At 39.9% G+C, this 17,026-nt stretch overlaps 1 protein-coding gene and 1 long non-coding RNA gene across 10 annotated transcripts in view; one reads left to right on the top strand and one right to left on the bottom strand.

The window, feature by feature from the left end:
• RBBP8 (RB binding protein 8, endonuclease) overlaps nt 1-3,932 on the bottom strand; it is a 38,519-nt gene extending 34,587 nt beyond the window's left edge. The window contains exons 1-5 of one of the 8 annotated variants that reach the window (XM_026058622.1): nt 3,849-3,928; nt 2,111-2,246; nt 1,651-1,850; nt 923-1,029; nt 317-540 (exon numbers count right to left, since the gene is read on the bottom strand). In XM_026058622.1, the coding sequence (XP_025914407.1) occupies nt 317-428 (112 nt within the window). In that variant the 5' untranslated portion in view covers nt 429-540; nt 923-1,029; nt 1,651-1,850; nt 2,111-2,246; nt 3,849-3,928. Of the gene's footprint in view, nt 1-316; nt 541-922; nt 1,030-1,650; nt 1,851-2,110; nt 2,247-3,313; nt 3,403-3,848 lie in introns of those variants that run through there. The other 7 variants (XM_026058625.1, XM_026058623.1, XM_026058628.1 and 4 more) reach the window with 7 other exon arrangements.
• A 63-nt stretch (nt 3,933-3,995) lies between these two features.
• Nucleotides 3,996-16,693, top strand: LOC112962471. Of its 2 annotated transcripts, XR_003252311.1 has the most exons (4): nt 3,996-4,151; nt 4,685-4,728; nt 14,509-14,710; nt 15,564-16,693. It is a non-coding gene; the product is annotated as an uncharacterized LOC112962471 (long non-coding RNA). The 2 variants fall into 2 exon arrangements; XR_003252312.1 differs by lacking the exon at nt 15,564-16,693 and having other exon boundaries at nt 14,509-15,288.
• Nucleotides 16,694-17,026: the final 333 nt, after the last annotated feature.

The following is a 17,026-nucleotide window of genomic DNA, read 5'->3' as shown; positions in this document are numbered from 1 at the left end:
GAACCATAGCCCTTTAATAACAACGTAACATTTAAACATTTTCTAAGCAAAAATAAATGGCATCTAACACTGTGTTATTTCGTGTCACTGATCTAGCAAATCATTTATACTTTTTCATAGTTTATATCCAATACTGCTAAGTCAAGCTTAGGTTGTAAACCTCTAAGGGACCTTTTGTAATCATCCAATCCAACTTCCTGTATAACATAAAACATTACAAATCTATTTAGTTCTATTCAGATGGAGTGGTACACTGGTTCAAAGTTTTTCTACAGTAACGAATACTCTCTTGTGAACCCAGACTTTAACAATTTACCTTGTACTTCCTTATCGTGACATTCTTTCAGTTTGGACCACAGTTCCTTGAAGAAATCTCCAGTAGGTTCTGCAGAACTAGGGCTCCCACAACTTCCTCCAGATGCATTCATCTTGCTTTTTCTGCTCCCAAATTCTTTCACTTAGCTACAAAACAGGCTCACTCTCTCACTTTAAGTTTTAAATTACATAGTTATGAAGCTGTTTCAGAAGACAGGTGTATGCCTGTAATGACAGATCGACAACACTTATGTTTGCATTTATCAGAGTATAACTTGCAGCCATGGATGAAATACAAAGCTCACTGTCTATCCTTGTCAGGTTGCGCTTATTTACTGACCCTGAAAGTGTGGGAGATGCTAAGTACTTTGGTGGGAGATGCTAAGTACTTTGGTACAAGCAATTATAAACTAACAGAAATTGTTTTTTTCCACCTTGAAAAGCAACCAACTTAAAACTAGACTACAATTTTTAGGAATCTTCATTTTTTGCCCTGTGTAAAGCTATTGTTCAACGGAATTCCAGCTTGCCAAAAGCRTCCCAGGCTTCCAAAATTTTGCTAACAGCAAATACTGTTTCACAAAGCTTTTAACATGCATTCACGTACATGCATTCTTTACATAAACATGGATTTGAGTTACCCCCTTCTGCAAAGAGAAGTTCAAATCTCCTTTGGAAATTTTCTTGATTCTACATTGGAATTGATCACACTCCCTGATGAAACAGAAATAGGAGATTAATCTCAAAATTTATAAATCCCCCCAAACATGAATATTTTAGAACTACCTATCTTAAAAGCCAGACTCTGCCTACACACTCTGATAGAACAATCTCACCCATAATTTTTCTTTCTTTTGAAGGGTTCCTTAGCACAGATGATACCTGCAGGTAAACTACAGGGGAAGCATGGTACTCAAATGTGGGTATGAGCCAAAGATAAGATTTAATTCTAATTGCTACAATGGGTGTCCAGTATTAAAATACTCCTGTAATCCCTCTGTCCTTCAGTCCTCTGTGTGTGAAACTGGAGATTATAATTTTTCCCATTCTTTATGCAATCAATTTTAAACAAACATTTTTAACAGGAGCAGGGTATAATTACGAGATGCACACTGCAACATGTATTACTTTGTAATATAAATTACAATAAGAAAAAAGAATAGTCTGAAGTACATTGTGTTAGTCCTAAAGTAACATCCTGACCACACACAACACAGACTATTCCTATATAGAGAAATAAAAGTAGCAACTGGCTCTCAAATTCTTGAGATAAAAGTTATAGTTGCATTCAGACCAAACAAGGCTTATAATTAGTCAAGAAGCTGCATTTCCTACCTTAAAAGTCTTCAAGCAACCTAAAAGATCTGAATTGCAGCTACAGGTTTAGCTGATCTCCCAGACTCATCATGATAAAATGTTTAGTCCAGTGGCTAGTGACCTAGTCTAGGACCTGGAGGCCTTGCTTCATTCATGTCTCTTCTCTCATACCTTTGTGTACAGTCTTAGGTAGGTCACTTTTCTCTCAGTTTGCCCATCTTTAAAATAAAATAACAGAACAGATGGAACAAACAGTTATTCTTGACAACATAGGGATATTGGAAGCATTTTTTTTTCCAATAGTGCAAAGACACTCAAATGTAATGGGAGCTATGAAGAGCTCTTGGTAAGGGTAAAGTAGCTCCCAATTTGCTTTAACATGCTCTCTCTAGAAAATTCAGTGCCCATTTCAGTACCTCGTTTCAAGTTAGCTAGTGTTCTTATACTGAGACAAATCTTTAATAGAAAATAAAATTACCTTTTCGAATGAGCAATGCCTACAAGTCACCAGCTGAAGCTGAATGATAATCTCCTTGCATCTTTGCAGCTGAAATGCTTCACTTTGTGTAGTCACATTAAGCCATCTTACAATGCTTCTTTGGGGAACACATTGCCTAGTGACATTAGGAATGTCTTTTAAACACTTATTTTTCTACCTTCAACCACAGATACCTAAGAAACCATCTTTTTCTCTGTCAAGCACTAAGACAGTGAAATCAGCAAACTTGCTCTTGCTTATCTTAGACTTGAATCTTTTGGATGAGTCATTTTCAAGGAAAGGGCATCTGACTCTAAAATTGTTTCTGTTTCTGTTTCCCATCTCTTCCTGCAGAGATGGTTATAAGGAAAAAAAATACAAAACCCGCAATATTTGCTGAGTTACTGCAAGTGATTAGTACGTCGACTGAATATAAACAAAAAAGAGCAATGGGTTGCCTTGAACTTCATCTGCTCCAAGATCCCAGATGGTACATTGCTCTCTACATGTGTTCAACAAGTCTTCAAACAGACTGCCCCAAACAAGCGATCGAAGACACCTTTTGGCAGGTCTCAGCAGTTGCATAAATGCAAAAGGCATTCACTGATGTCAATCTTAGCTTACTTTCTAGTCCTAAGGACTTTCCAGTCCTCAGGGAAAAAAAAAWAAAAAATAAAGCTTGAGCTGCAAGTATGCACTTAAGAGAATTAGAAGCTGCTTGCCCCAGGAAGGGAGCGCACCAGCCTCTCTCTGAAATGGCCTGCTGTGGGCAGTTAGCACAGTGGCTCTCCCCGATGGGGCTGTGTGCCTGTCTCCCCGACTGCCCCTTTCACAGAACAAGTTAAACATTTCTGTTTTCCTTTTCTTCCAGCCACTATTTCTGGCATTGCAAGGCTTTGCACAGCTTCATGAACGACTGCCTTCCTACACATGCCTTCATCAGGAATGGCAGTTAATRCTGATAAAACACTGTAACTGGTTATCTGTACTTATACTTCACTGACACGAGCACAATTGCCTCTCTGACTCTCAAGAGCACAAACACTATTTCCCGAAAGCTTCCTGAGCCCCTGATGGAAATGTCTGAACAGATCACTAAGACTGCTACCAAGAAGCCCAACTGCTCCTACAAGCTGAACTCTCCAGTATCTCCCAGCAGTGATTTTTTCTCCCCTCTGCATAAACATTTTACAGAAAACTCACTGCTAAGACATGACAGAGCACTCTGACAAATCCTGCTCCACCAGACGCCCGACAGCCTGCCAGCCCCAGCACAGAGGTGTCAGACGGGGCAAGCACCATGTCTCAGCCGCCCCAGCTTCAAGCCAGGCTGCTTTGCGCTCAGGGGCTGCAAGAGAAGGAGAGGACGGGCACGTCCCAGCCCTCCCCTTCACCCCCGCGGCGGCGGCCAGCTTGCGGGGTGGCGGTGGAGAGGACTCAGGGGCGGCCCGGCCGCTCTGGGCCGCCGGTGCCAAGGGAGGCGGCGGGGTACCCTCCTGGGCGCCCCAGCCCGGCAGCCGAGCCGCTCCGAGACGGGGGGCCGGGGCGAGCGCGGCTCGCCGCCTCCGGCGGAGCTCAAGCGTCAGCGACGCGCCCCGCAAGTCCCCGCGGAAGGGGAGGAAGCGGGCGGCGGTTGCGCCCGCGCGCGGCGCGGCGCGGCGGGGGAGGAGGGCGTCACGCGCGCGGCCGTTGCCAGGCGGCGGAGACGGGGAGGGGAAGGCAGGGCGCGCGCCGTTACCTGGTTGGCTCCCGGCGGCTCCGCGCGAAACGGCGGGAAAAGGGAAACCGCGGCGGAGCACCTTCCCCGGGAGCCGGGGGGGCGGGGCCCGGCGGAGCTCTCGCGAGGATTCCTCCCCTGCTCTCGCGAGAGCGGGCGCTGCCGGCTTGGGCCGAGCGGCCGCGGGTGCTGCCCCAGGCCGTGGTGCGCCACAGCTCCCACAAGCTCAAATATCCATCGAGTCAAACGCCCTCCTCCTCCTCCACCGCGCAGCGGGCCTGGCGTTTTGGATTTCCGCGGCCCGAGAGGAAGACAGAGTGGCCTGTAAGAGCCGAGGGGATGAGCCAGGCCTCCGCGTGTGCCGCGGGGAAGTGTGGCAGGCACCGAACATTCTGGAAAAGCAAGTGTACCTGTGAGGGCCTGCATTAAAAAAAAATGCTCCCCACATAAGAAGAGCCTGCCTGAAAGAAAAATTGGGCTTGCTGGTTCAGATATAAAGAGGATCTTTGGAATATACCTGTGCTGGCAGAGGTAGCCTTGCTAGAGTTCAGGCCGTGCTGCAAAATCTACCTTTTCCCCAGGATCTGTGGTCTGCTGAATGCTGGGGTTTACACATGAARGTTAAGATGTGCTTGGAATGCTTTTTTATCCCCTTCCTGATCTTACTAGGTTCAGTAAGTTCACCATTTTAGCATATAGCAGAACTGCCTAGAGCATGCTTTAGTGTTTTGTGTGAGTATAAAAACCTATAGGCTTATATAATTAGTAAGGACATAGTGGCATAAGTCAGCTGATCTATGTGATGTATCCATTTTTGAGAATTTTACCAACTTTTTTTTTTTTTGCCCAAATTATAGATCACCATTCATTCTTTGGGATCAATCCTGCCATCTGCCGTGAGGTAACCTCTTGATTTTTAGTCTGTAGTTTTACTTAATTACAAAATAGAAACAAAACACAGCTTTTCACTAATATTATTCTGCCTTCACACAGTTACACTGTACTGTTTTGGTACATGTAGAAACATTTTCAGATACAGTTTAGTGGCATGCTTAGAGCTCACAGTGGCGATCTGCTTTTAAAGGCCAGTCCTGCAAACATAAACTTTCTTAAATACTATTAATAGCTATATGAATAAAGTTAGATGTGCAAGTATTTATTTTACTAGTTGTTAGTAGCTGTTTCATCTTCTTAGGTTACTAGATCACAAACTTGAAGTCTAGAATCTCAAGAAAGTGCCATAAATATGGAGCTATAGCATAAATAAAATGGATGTAAAATATTATTTACTTATATTATTATTTACTTTATATTATTACTTCCATCATAGACTGGTCCATTTTCACATCAGTACATGTGGAAAAGAACTAAAATTTGCTACATCTTATGGAAGAAACTGCCCTAATAGGTTAGAATAGACACTTTGGTATTCTTAAATAGTGACTGCAAGCACTGTCTTGTTCCCTGCTTTTTTATTATACTTTTGAATTTTCTGTAATCTAAAAGTTAGTGATGTAGGAGAATAATCATTTCCTCAGACTTAAGATAAACAGATGTCTTTAAAGATATATACAGACCAGATAAGTAGCAATATAATTACCTTCTTGCTGACTGGTCAGTCATTCTATGGTGAACTGGACACTTCTTTTTATTTCTAGGAAACCCTCTAGAAAATAAYTGTCTTCTTTCCAAATAATCTATGTGGCCATAATTCTACTATGTTGAACTTTACAGCAATATAACTCCATTGACTTCTGCAGTGTTATCCTAATTTACTCAACAATAAGTGAATGCAGAATAAGACCAAAAGTTGAACTTTATCTCCTTTCCAAATTTATTTGATTTTATGCAGAAAAATGAGTTCCATAATCACATACTTGACCACAAATTACTGAATAGATCCGTGGCTCATTAAACATTCTAACAAACTACTGAAGAGTCTGATATTCCACATTCATTTGTATTGGATGTTTAAGCTGACTAGTCTAACTGGAACTGCATTTCATTCATCTCGTTAGAGTAAACACCCACACCGAGACAATAAAACTGTGGTGAAAAAAAGACTTTGCCATTGTAGCACTTGAGCAGATACAAAAGTTCCTGTGGAATCGTGGCTCATGTCCAGATTTCAAAGTAACCCTTAATACGGCACATTAAACTAGATAGCAGAATACCTGTCTATGAACAACTCTGAAACAGAAAAGGGAATCTARTTTAATCACAGCCCATTTTAGACCCTAATGCTTAAAATGTTTAGCTTTACTAATAGTATATGAAGCTGTTGATTGTCAATTATAGTTTAATGGTAACACCTTCCTTCTTGGTGACTGGACTATTTACCAGCAAATCAACTACTGATTGAATTTCTTTTGTAAGAGTACTGCAGTGTTGCACAGATATAATAAAAAAACCCCCTTTTTTTTGGTAACACAGAGGCTGCATTAGTGTTTCTAACCAGTCAGATAACAGTAAGTGACCTACCCCTCTGCATATGCATACAAAGTAGCTTTAAAAGAGAATAGTGGTTAGCTTGTTTCTGTTACCTTAAATTTAGATGCAAAGATTAAAACCAGCTTTGAATGACAATTATCATTGAACATATACAATGATAAATTGCTCTTTTTGTGTAAATACATGTAATAGTGAAACCCTTATTTACTAACATAATATATAGCAGATTGCACATATACATACACGACCAGTGTGCTCACAACTTCCCTGACATGCTGGATCTTCACTGAGAGATAAATATGTTGCTTAATCTCTAGGCACGTTCATTTCATGAACTTCATGTTGTAGCTGCCAATAAGTACATCAAATGAGCCCAACTTCATATCCAGTTGCATGCGAGAGCATGCAACACAGTTCAGCAGCTACCTTCACGGGATTTGAACCAGGAGTGTAGAAAGTGGCAGTCCTCTGAATGGTATGATTTCTTACAACTGGGAGAGCACACAGAGCCTGCGATCTGTCTGGCACTGATAGCATTTGCTTTTTCTGGAAGAATAGGGAGGAGCTACTCCATCACCCCCACTAGTTGAATTTGAGTCTTCTCAAGCAGCTTGCATAGCCACTTTTGAAATCAAGCCAAGGGCAAATTCCCATGTGCCAGTAACATTGTTCACTTTAAGGAACCCTTTTCTTTGAAGTGCTTACACTGCTCCTCATCTGTAGTCTGAAACAGCCAGGGTTTGTTCAGCTGGAACTCTCAGGTCCTTTACAGAGCCTTGATGGAGGAAAAAAAGCAACCTGAGGGAGGCTGTTTTAGGACTCCAGTGTAGCGTTCCTGGTCCTCAGACTCTAAGGAGCAGCACCTATATGTGTTAGCTGCAGACTGAAATGGTTTGCTCTTCCTGATGTTACTCAGGTTGATATGAATTGTCTGAGTAGTTTTGCATATTTATATTAGCCTTGGAAGGCTATTTCAGGCTTGGAAGGCTGGAGTAAAAGTTTGCAGATCTGTGTATCATGCCACCTACTTTTTACTGTAGTGAATGACAAGAATTCAGGACAGGAGGACAAGCAAAACAGAAAAAGCAGATGGGAAATGGTATTTTACTGATCTTTTGGGGAGATAAATCCCTAAACAATGGCCTCTGCCCCAAAGAAAAAGCAGCCAAGCAAGAACCCAAATAAAATAAAACATGTAAATTGCTGAGGGAGAGGGTGGCAAGCAGTATTTTGAAAAATGATTTATTTCATTTGAATTTTACCAATTCTATAGCTTCAGAAAACAGAGCTCTTGGAGCATTTTATGATCCCTACAGAGTGTCCCTGGTCAAACCATACAATTCAGCCACTTACATTTTTTTCTTTTGAAAATGGTGTATATTCCTTAGTCTAAGCAAGTTTTAATTCCATATTTGACAGTGAAATCAACAGAGATGCTAAAAATTAATTTTTTTTCCTGATGCATATTTTTAGCTTCTGTGAGAGTGCAAAACTTTCCCTATGTTGTTTTCCATTCTCCCACACTTTGAAGAACAATTTTAACAAACAGATAAAGTGCAGCCAGTGAGAAAGTCGTTTCAGTCTCTCATTCATTTTCTAAGCTGCTCAGGAGGCCTTTTTATTAGTAGTCTACAAGAGAATAATAATGTTCATTTTTACATCAACCTGGAAATAGCAGGCAGTTAACACCTCCATAACTGAAGTTTCCTGTTGTGTGACTTCCATAAATTCTTACATAATCCTACATAGATCTTCATGTATCTAATAGTTTATATCCACTGGATATAAACCATTTTTACATCATAAAAGAGAACTGTAATTGTTTCACTTACAGATAGACTAAAATAAGATTTCCTGGGCGATGGAAGTGTCTATATGATTTTTCAAGAACGGAGTTACACAGATGGTGAGAAGATTCAGATTTACTTCAGTTAAAGTTATTTTGTCCCAACAGGCATGACAAAACCTGTCTTCATTCCTTTCTATTCAGCTCAGCAAGTACTTCTGTTCTTCAGTAGTTAATCAGTTACTAGATTCCACAGCTTTTGTTTTCACACTATTTAATATTTCTTTTTTGACACTGTACCTGTGAATGGATTCAGTTGCAGATCCAGATAAAACTTTCAGGGCTGCCTGCTGTTTTTGATTAGGACTGTTTTTTATTATAATTGCTACCACTGTTACTCATTACATTCTAAACAAGTAAGTTTCTAATAAATATATAGAAAGAAAGCAGTAAGAATGACAAGTACATTTCCTATCTTACCATTAAGTCAATTTTGGAAATGTAAATCTAGGTTAATTAGCCCACTCCATAAAACTGAGCAATAAAAAAAAAAAAAAGTTGGCCCAGCAAGTATTAGTAACCATACATCTTACTGTAATGGCACTGTGCTTTGTCACAACATTGCTATTATGAGACAGGGATTATAAAAACACTATAAAAGAGAAGACCAAGAAGGATAAGTTAACTGACCAGCTCAAAATACTAAGTCATTGGCAGTGGAGTTTCTGTCTCGCACTCCTGCGCTTAGTTCATTAAACTGTCTCTCCAGTAAATATTCTTGAAGACAGAGCAGATGATGTTGAGCTGCACACAGAAGGGTCAAAAAGCTGCAGTCAGAGAAATGTCAACAAGCGCCATAGAGGCTGGCAGTACCCAGACACATTAAGGAGACAGCCGTTCTACCACTTCAAGCATAAAATAAATTTTTTGCTTTAGTTTATCTTAAATTAATTTTAAAGAAAGACTTTCAAAACTCACCCTTCTGTTTGAATTGTGAAAAGTTCTGTTCTTGATCGGGGTGATAAATATTTACTATTGACTTCCCCTCCAGCTATAAACCTCAAGTGTAAGTAAGATGAGGAAGCCACTGTGGACCACACTAGAGAATGCTGAGAGGAGATCTGCTGCACCTAAGATATATACAATGTGCAATGGATAACCTAATATGCCTTTCATTTAACTGGCTGGGCAGGTTTCTGCATTCTGGAGAGCATGGAATCATACCAGAATTTGTTGGCATAACAGGCCCGTCAGACCGGTTCCCCAGGCGCCCAGGAACCTGCCCAACCAGTCTGCATCAAAGGCCGGCCCAACATGCTGCATCTCAGCTCAGCTCGGGGAGGCTTCATACGCGGTGAATTATTCACGCCTCTGTCAACTCTCAACATACTACTCAGATAGAATGATGTAGCCTCCAGCGAAAAAATTTACCAAGGGGTGGGGGAGTGATATATCCTTGTTAAGTATAGCAAGATCTTATTATAAATTTTCTTTCATTTTATATGCGGATGCACTGGGCTAGAGGTCTTGCCCAGCATAAATACAGAGGGAAATGGGAACAAAAAGGTCTTTTTTTATATATCAGTAGTCATACAGACTTCTTAAACTAGACTAGACTTAAATTAGACTTAAACTAGACTTCTTAATAACCCCAAATTTTTAGTGCGATCAGCTAAGAGAAAAAAAAAGTTAAGCTCCAGTTCTGCTATAAGTGTGAAAGAATACCCTACGCTAAGATTCAGCATAGCTTTGTTGCATGTGGGGAGACTCTGAGTCAGTGTAATCTTGCCCTGCATTTCCACACACAATATTTGAAGGTGAAACAGGTCAGAGAATGTGGAGTGTATGGGACATGCTTCCATAACCATGAACTACTTGTGAAGCAGCTCTCTCCTCCTGTGAAGGATACAGCAGCTGCCCTGGTACAGCAGCACACGGGTTGCAGCAGCAGCTGCGCTGCTTCTTATTCATGACTGGGGGGCAAGAATACTTGCACATCGGTCCTGCATATAGCATATTTATTCAAGCTGTAGACAGAGATCACCAACAGAATCCTGCATCTGTGCAAACTTACTACTTTCTTTCAAACACCATAATTTTCAGATCTCATGCTGTCGTTCTTAGGGTTGTTGACTAAAATCAGTAGGAGCTTTAGATGTTTAGCACTTTTGGAAATGTGATCATGGGTACATAAAACTAACCTGCTAAACCTATGCTTAGGTTCCTTTAGCTTTTATTTAGCCACCTAAATTTAAACACTCAGGCTTGGAAAAGATTGGCTCCATTTAGTGTTGTCTAAGACTGACTAACTTTAGAAGCTTGTGTTTGTTCATTAAGCAATCCCACTGTGGTATCATTTATCCTTCTTTCGATCTTCATTTCTTATTTATTCATTTTAATAATAGCTACTAGAGGACTAGTGGTCAGAACAGGAACATCAACTTCAGCCTTGTGCAACATAATGAGCAGTTTTTTGTCATTGATGAGAATAGCTAACAGAAGAAATGCTGATATTTTCRTATGCTGTATTCAGACTATTTTACCACAGGACAGTAATATTTCTTATAAGATTACATTTTATGACGGCCTGTAACGGAAGGCTTAAATCTGAAGATGGCAACTGGATTACTAACTGAGCTGAAATGACAGATGTATACTGTTTGTGCTTGCACATACACCACCTTAGGCTATGATTTCATACAACTAAACAGGGCTGGGCTTGGTCAGTACTTGGATAAGAGATTCACAAGAAAGTCCGTTGCAGGAAGTGGTTTTGGTGATTCAGTATGCTGTACTAAATAATTGGGCATCAAAGCCAAATGTCATGGAGACATTGGGTTCTGGACATGTCATAGCTTTGGTGTCCTGAAATGGGTTCTTTTAAAGACTCCAAAGCCCTTTCCATAAGCAATACATTTTGAACTGTAAATCCTTGTCCAATGTGAATATAGTTTGTCTGGAAACACTGCCTTCAATTTATTTTTGAGTGTTGTATAATTGGATGAATTGTCTAGCTTATTAACATAGGTAAATCACAAACCAAAACAGCTGATAAATGACATACAATGTGGAAAAGGTGCTGCTTGCATAGCAGACTAAAGAAGGGCTGGCGTGCTTGAAAGCTTGTCTACTCCTCCCAGCTATGTCAGCTGGTCTTATAAAAGATACTGTCTTTGAGATTTTGCCTCTTGTATCCTGAGCTTATCATGGCAACATGAAGACTGAAGAGAGAACATTTTGACCATTTTTAAATGGATAGAATAAATGCCAGCTTTTTTGATGCCCTCCCTCTGGATTAAACCTGGAGCCAGGTAGTGAATCTAATAGTTGGCCTTTAAAACACCCTGGGCTTGTTATTTAACTGCTTGCTAGAGTCTGAGGAGTGTGGGGACAAGAGATCTTTACTGTATCTTCCTTTGATTTGGTAGCTTAAAGGAGAGTTTGAACACCTTTCCCCCACTCCAGCCTCTTGCTCCCCCAAACCAAAACCACCATGTACACATATTACACATTCAGTACAGACTTCTCATATAAGGTTGCTGGCAACATTGAGGTCTTAAATTAGGCTTTTACATTCACTTCCACAAGTTATAGAAATTTAGTTCTTAGTACAAGAACAAAGGTGTAGGAGAACAAGGCCATTGTATGTATCAGTGCACTGTTGGATAAACATCACTTATCTGTTATTCTCAGCCTTGTAATTCATGACAGTTCTAAAAATACATATACCACAGAAATGAGTATTATAGTATCAGACTTGATCAGAGCTCTCTGTGACAGAGATTGTTTTTCCTCCTAAGGAAGGCAGTATAATTATTTGAAGTACGGAAATCCAAATCCTCTCTTATTTCAGGTATAATTTGCAATATGGAGATATTATAGATAAATGCTCTTTCAAATTAAACCTATTATTAAATGCTTTTCCAATTGAAAATAAAATAAATTATAAATTGTTTATCATCTTCAGCTTCAGTTAATAAAAGCCACATAATGCCTCTCTGTAAACTCTTCCAATTTATACAATGTTCACATAAAATCTTCTTGAGGGGAAGAGGCTCAGAGATGTGCAATTCTGAAAAGTAAGACAATCTAAATGGTGCAGGCTTTGACTTGTTCTTATAGTAAAGGTATGCACAAACATTCATGTCTACAAGTATTCATTACAGAGAGTTTACAACATACCTCCCTGTAGCTATCAAAAGCTGCTCAGTACTTTCACAGACAAACTCAGATAACGCACATGCCCCCACACCCCTATCAGAGTTCAGTAATATCTTTCTCCTCTTGACTGGTTGCGTAGCAGTGTTAAGGACAGTGAGACTGCTGGTTCATAAAGAGCAACTTGAAAAATAGGCCAAGTCCCACCTTGAGTGGAGAAGGAAGGTAGTACTTCATYTCTCACCTAGGCGCTAGCTAGAGAAAGATGCCTCGAGGTGAGCCAAAGGATGCAAACTAAAGCATTTTTTGATGCTTTTCTGTACAAGAACAGCTTTAGAATTTGTTGCTACTAATTTGCTGCTGATGACAGTTTCTCAGGTTTTACCTAAGCTGAGACTGCAGGGCTGGGCATTGGCAGAGTATCAAAAAAGAAATACAACAAGGGAACTATCACTATTCTCAATACAAGAGTAAACTTGATATAAAAACATGGCTATTTTGCTCTGAAAGGAAAAAGCCCTAAAATGCTTTTTTTCCTGGTTGTCAGTCTGCCTCTTTCTCCTCTGTCTTTAAGAGTTGGTGCAGTTCAGTCATTCAAGAAAGGAAATCAGTTTTGTGAACTTTTGGGTGTACAGAGGTCTCCCTATGGGCTATTATGCTACAGGAATGTTGTGAGGGAATTGTTGTGAGAGAAGAATTAATTCCTAGGAAATTCCAACATTCCTTTCAGCTCTCAGAGAGGAGGAGGGAAAAAAAGGAAATACAAAAAGAAAGTAGCAGAAGCTCCGCAAACCATTAGACTGGAATTTCTATTCTGTAATGTGATTGCATAAACAGCTAGAACCTCCAATTTTGTGTAATTCAAAGAAGACATCCTTAAAAACAAGATTTTCCAGCAATCTCTATATAAGTAGAGTGTTCAGTTAGTACTTATTGCAAAACAGGCTGCCACAGACTGAACTATCAAAATCCCTTGTAACTGGATTTTCTTCTTGTCTATCGTCTGTATTTGACCAGGTCTGAATTAGTATTATGCAGCATTCCAGCTAATCCTCCTATAGATATCTAGGAGCACTTTGCCTTTTTTTGTGGAGGTTAATCTTTACAGTAAAGTGAGTATTTGTTATCAAAATGATAAATCAGGAACCAGAACTGATATCTCCATATTTTTTTCAATCTGATTAATAAATACTTTTATACYATTTACCTGCTTTTTCAGATGGCACTCTATTAAGAAACATGCCTCCTATATCTCCCCTATATCAGGTACCTCAAAGTTAGCTTTCCTCATGCTGAAATGGGATATTTGATTTCTCCAGTTTGTTTTCTACCTCTTCACTTTTTCTAAACATGAGAACTACTTTCCCATCTCATGGTGATTTAGCTTGTATTTACAGCCTTTTCCGCAGTCCTTTATCAAAGACTTTAGAAAGTCCAAGTAAATTATCAACCAGTTCCCATTTGTTGTCTGTTTTGCTAATATACCAAATAGTTTTAATAAGGAGCTACATTTTTCTATTGCAGGAACCTTGCTGAAATGTCCTTAGCGTATTAGGTTTCTCTTTGTGTTTTGTATTGCTAAATTTAATTATAGTTTAAATCAAGCTGTTACTGAAGAAACACTAACTAAAATTTCTCAGGATTACGCATTAGGTTTTTCTTTTTTAAAGAAGAATATATATTTGTTGCTCTCTTGTTCTTTGAGTATTAGTGAGAAATATTTGATATTAGTGAGAAAATATCTTTTTGGTTTGGAACTTGATATTAGTGAGAAAATATCTTTTTGTTAGAAACTTGAAATGCCACTTTGTTATTAAGCTTCTTCAGAATTCAGAACATCAAGAGAAACCCAACCATCCTTGTGCTCTGTTACTTCAATTCAGCAGTTTCTTCCAGCATTTTCTCTTCTAATACCTAAAGCCTTGTCAGTCTCTCATGTTTCTTGTACCTAGAAACAGTGTGTGTAGGACAGTATAAGGAAAATACTACATGAAAGTAAATGTGGGTTCAAACTTTAAAAAAGAAAAGCAGACCTTTGCAATTAATACCTTTCAGGTAAAAAGCTGAACTTGCTGAAGTTAGAAGGAGCTTTGCTAATGACTTTACTGAAGCCAGATTTTTAATCCTCTTATGCTACTTTTCTTGTATAGTAAATAATCAAACAAGTTTTGGAAAAAGGACCTTTCCAGAATATGCTTATGGCCTAAACTTTTAAAAGAGATACTTGCTCTTTGAGGCAATGGGAAAGATAAACTTCAGCAGCTGTTTCCCTGTGGTATTGGCCAGGAGGCAGGACACAGGGTCATGCTGTGTGGTAACCCCAGAACTCCTCCCAGGCCTTGCATGGCCAAAGCAGCAAAGCAGGACACAAACCCAGCAAGTTTCCAGCCTTGACCTTCCGCCTGGGACTTCAGCCATAGGCGTACTTGTATCAGAGCAGCGCATCGTCCRGCAGATCACTAACCAGCTGTAACCCAGCGACCATCTGGTGAGTTTGATTCTGTGGGAGAGGGGTGGCAGCACCCTGCCTCTTGCAATATTGCCTGTTACAATAAGAAGGAAGGCATGACAGTTAGCAAAGCCATGTGCTCACATAAGCACATTTGGGGGCAGACTTCCCAGCTGCATCGTAGAGTTTTTCCATCATACCTCTTGCCTGTTAGGTAACATCATGTGTCACCTGTGTCTTCTGTCTTCAGATGGGTTGAGGTACTGTGTTGCGCTTCAGAAGAATCATGAGAACATTTCATTAAGTACTTCATTGTATTTAGTTCTTTTGTTTTCTTAATGACTGTTCTAAGGCTAAATGACCACGATTTTTCAAGGACTTTTAACATATATGTAGAATAAATAGAATGAGAACACTCTTGCTTCATCAGTCCATCTCCAAAATAGCTAATCTGCTTTTTAATCCATTTTGCAAGCTACAAGATATTTAAATTACAAGGTGCTATGAGAAGGGATTCTTAATCTGAAGTTAACCACTGTTGTTTCAAAAGTTTGTCGCTCAGAGCAAACCAGTAGCCCATAGAAAACCGGAGGAAACTGGCATTTACATAGCTCATATGTCTGATTGCTTAACAATGTTCTGCATTTCTTATGGATATTCATAATTAAAAAGAAATAATAAATATTCTTGTATTTACTTTATTTGCTTTGTGTGAAAAGAAAAGACACTCTGACTTCTGTCAGCCTTTTTTGGGGGTGTAATTTATCATCATTTCTTACATTAAATTCAGTTTTGTGACCTCTAATGTGTACTCACTGTTCCCACTTAAATATATGAGCTGTTACTTAAGTCTTGGCTTAGTCACACTGAACTAACTTAATTTCTTTTAAAGTTAGTGGAGCTGAATGAGATGAATTGGGCCTCCTCGTTCCATCTGATCTCCTCTGCTCCCATTTCTCCAGTTTCTCTCATCTGTGGTCAGCAACTACAGCAACTACAACAGAGTTACACTGTCATTGCTTAACCTGTCAGCCGTCAGCTCTCTCAGGACTTCAAGTGGAAGAAGTTCACACCAGTGTGGCAGTGTTATAGATACAGGTTGAAGAGAGGGGCTTCTTTTTATAGTTCATCTAGTATTTCTTCTATATCCTGCTTAAAATGCCGTTCTGGCCCATCCCAGGAGAAGCGACTGCTGGCGGAGAGAGGGGGAGAGCAGCAGGATGTGAGAGAAGGGGAGGCCATGCTTTCCACTGGCACAGCTCTCTGCAAAGCCTGCCCACACCCTCCTCCCAGGCACCCAGCTGGAGCCCTGCCTTTCACTGGTGACACACAGGCTATGGCTCCCCTTTACAGCTTCCCTAGAAGCCAAGTCAGTTTAACAGGCTCCTCAGCACCGTTGTCCCTCAAGTTGTGCCAATGAAAGTGTTTGTGGTCTTTCTTGGTAGAGGACATCAGTGAAATAATCTGGGTAAAAAATACTGTACCTCARCAAAAGGGACTTTTTAACCTGAATTAATTAATACAATAACACAGCCCACAAACCCTGCATTATGATAGCTGAAGGATTGATAAACTCTGGCAGGACAGGCAAAAATGATTGGCCCACAGATTTTTTTTTTTTGAACAAAATCTATGTTTCATTTTAAAACAAAGCCTCTGTAGTAGCACATCTGTTTGAGGGGGAACATACTCGGTACTTTTTAATATCTGAAAAGGATCTAACTTTTGGAAACCTGACCCATGCACAATAACTAAAACCATATTTTCTGTGATACTAATGCTGTTCAGGCCTTAGCTTCATGAGGAAATTGTATAATGGACTTGCAGCAACTGTGCAGGTGCATCACTGGACTAATTCTAGAAATGATATAATACATTTTCCTCACTCCCAACTTGTTTATCACTGAAGAGATGGGATCAACAACAACAAAAACACAGAAAAGGYAGTTGTGATTTGACAATGTCTTTTGTGTTAGATTGTTTTCCTCCCTGAGGAAAGTTGTATGGCTAAAACAAACTTTTCACTTGCACAGGAAAGAATTAAACTTTGAAGTGATTCTTCATTACATGACGCTGGTCAAGTTTCTTTCTGCACTCTGGTTACTGTGCTGTGCATAACACACAGTGTTTTGAATGCTCTAGTGATCAAAAAAAAAAAATCCAACAGACACAATGTAAGTATTGTTGTTTCTTTAAGTACTTAGGAGCTTCTGAAAATTCCAAAGGAAGTAGGAATTTGCCTTAAGGAAGGCATATTTTTCTGGTACTTCCAAAAGCTCCTGACATAAGACAATTCTGTCATAACTGACCATTCAGAGAGCCTTTATCCAAGCCTCCACCTGAGCAAGATCAGAA

The sequence above is a fragment of the Apteryx rowi genome, unplaced genomic scaffold, assembly GCF_003343035.1.
Source record: "Apteryx rowi isolate R43461 unplaced genomic scaffold, aptRow1 scaffold_149, whole genome shotgun sequence".
Classification (NCBI taxonomy): domain Eukaryota; kingdom Metazoa; phylum Chordata; class Aves; order Apterygiformes; family Apterygidae; genus Apteryx; species Apteryx rowi.
This window is presented reverse-complemented; position numbering and strand designations above follow the sequence as displayed.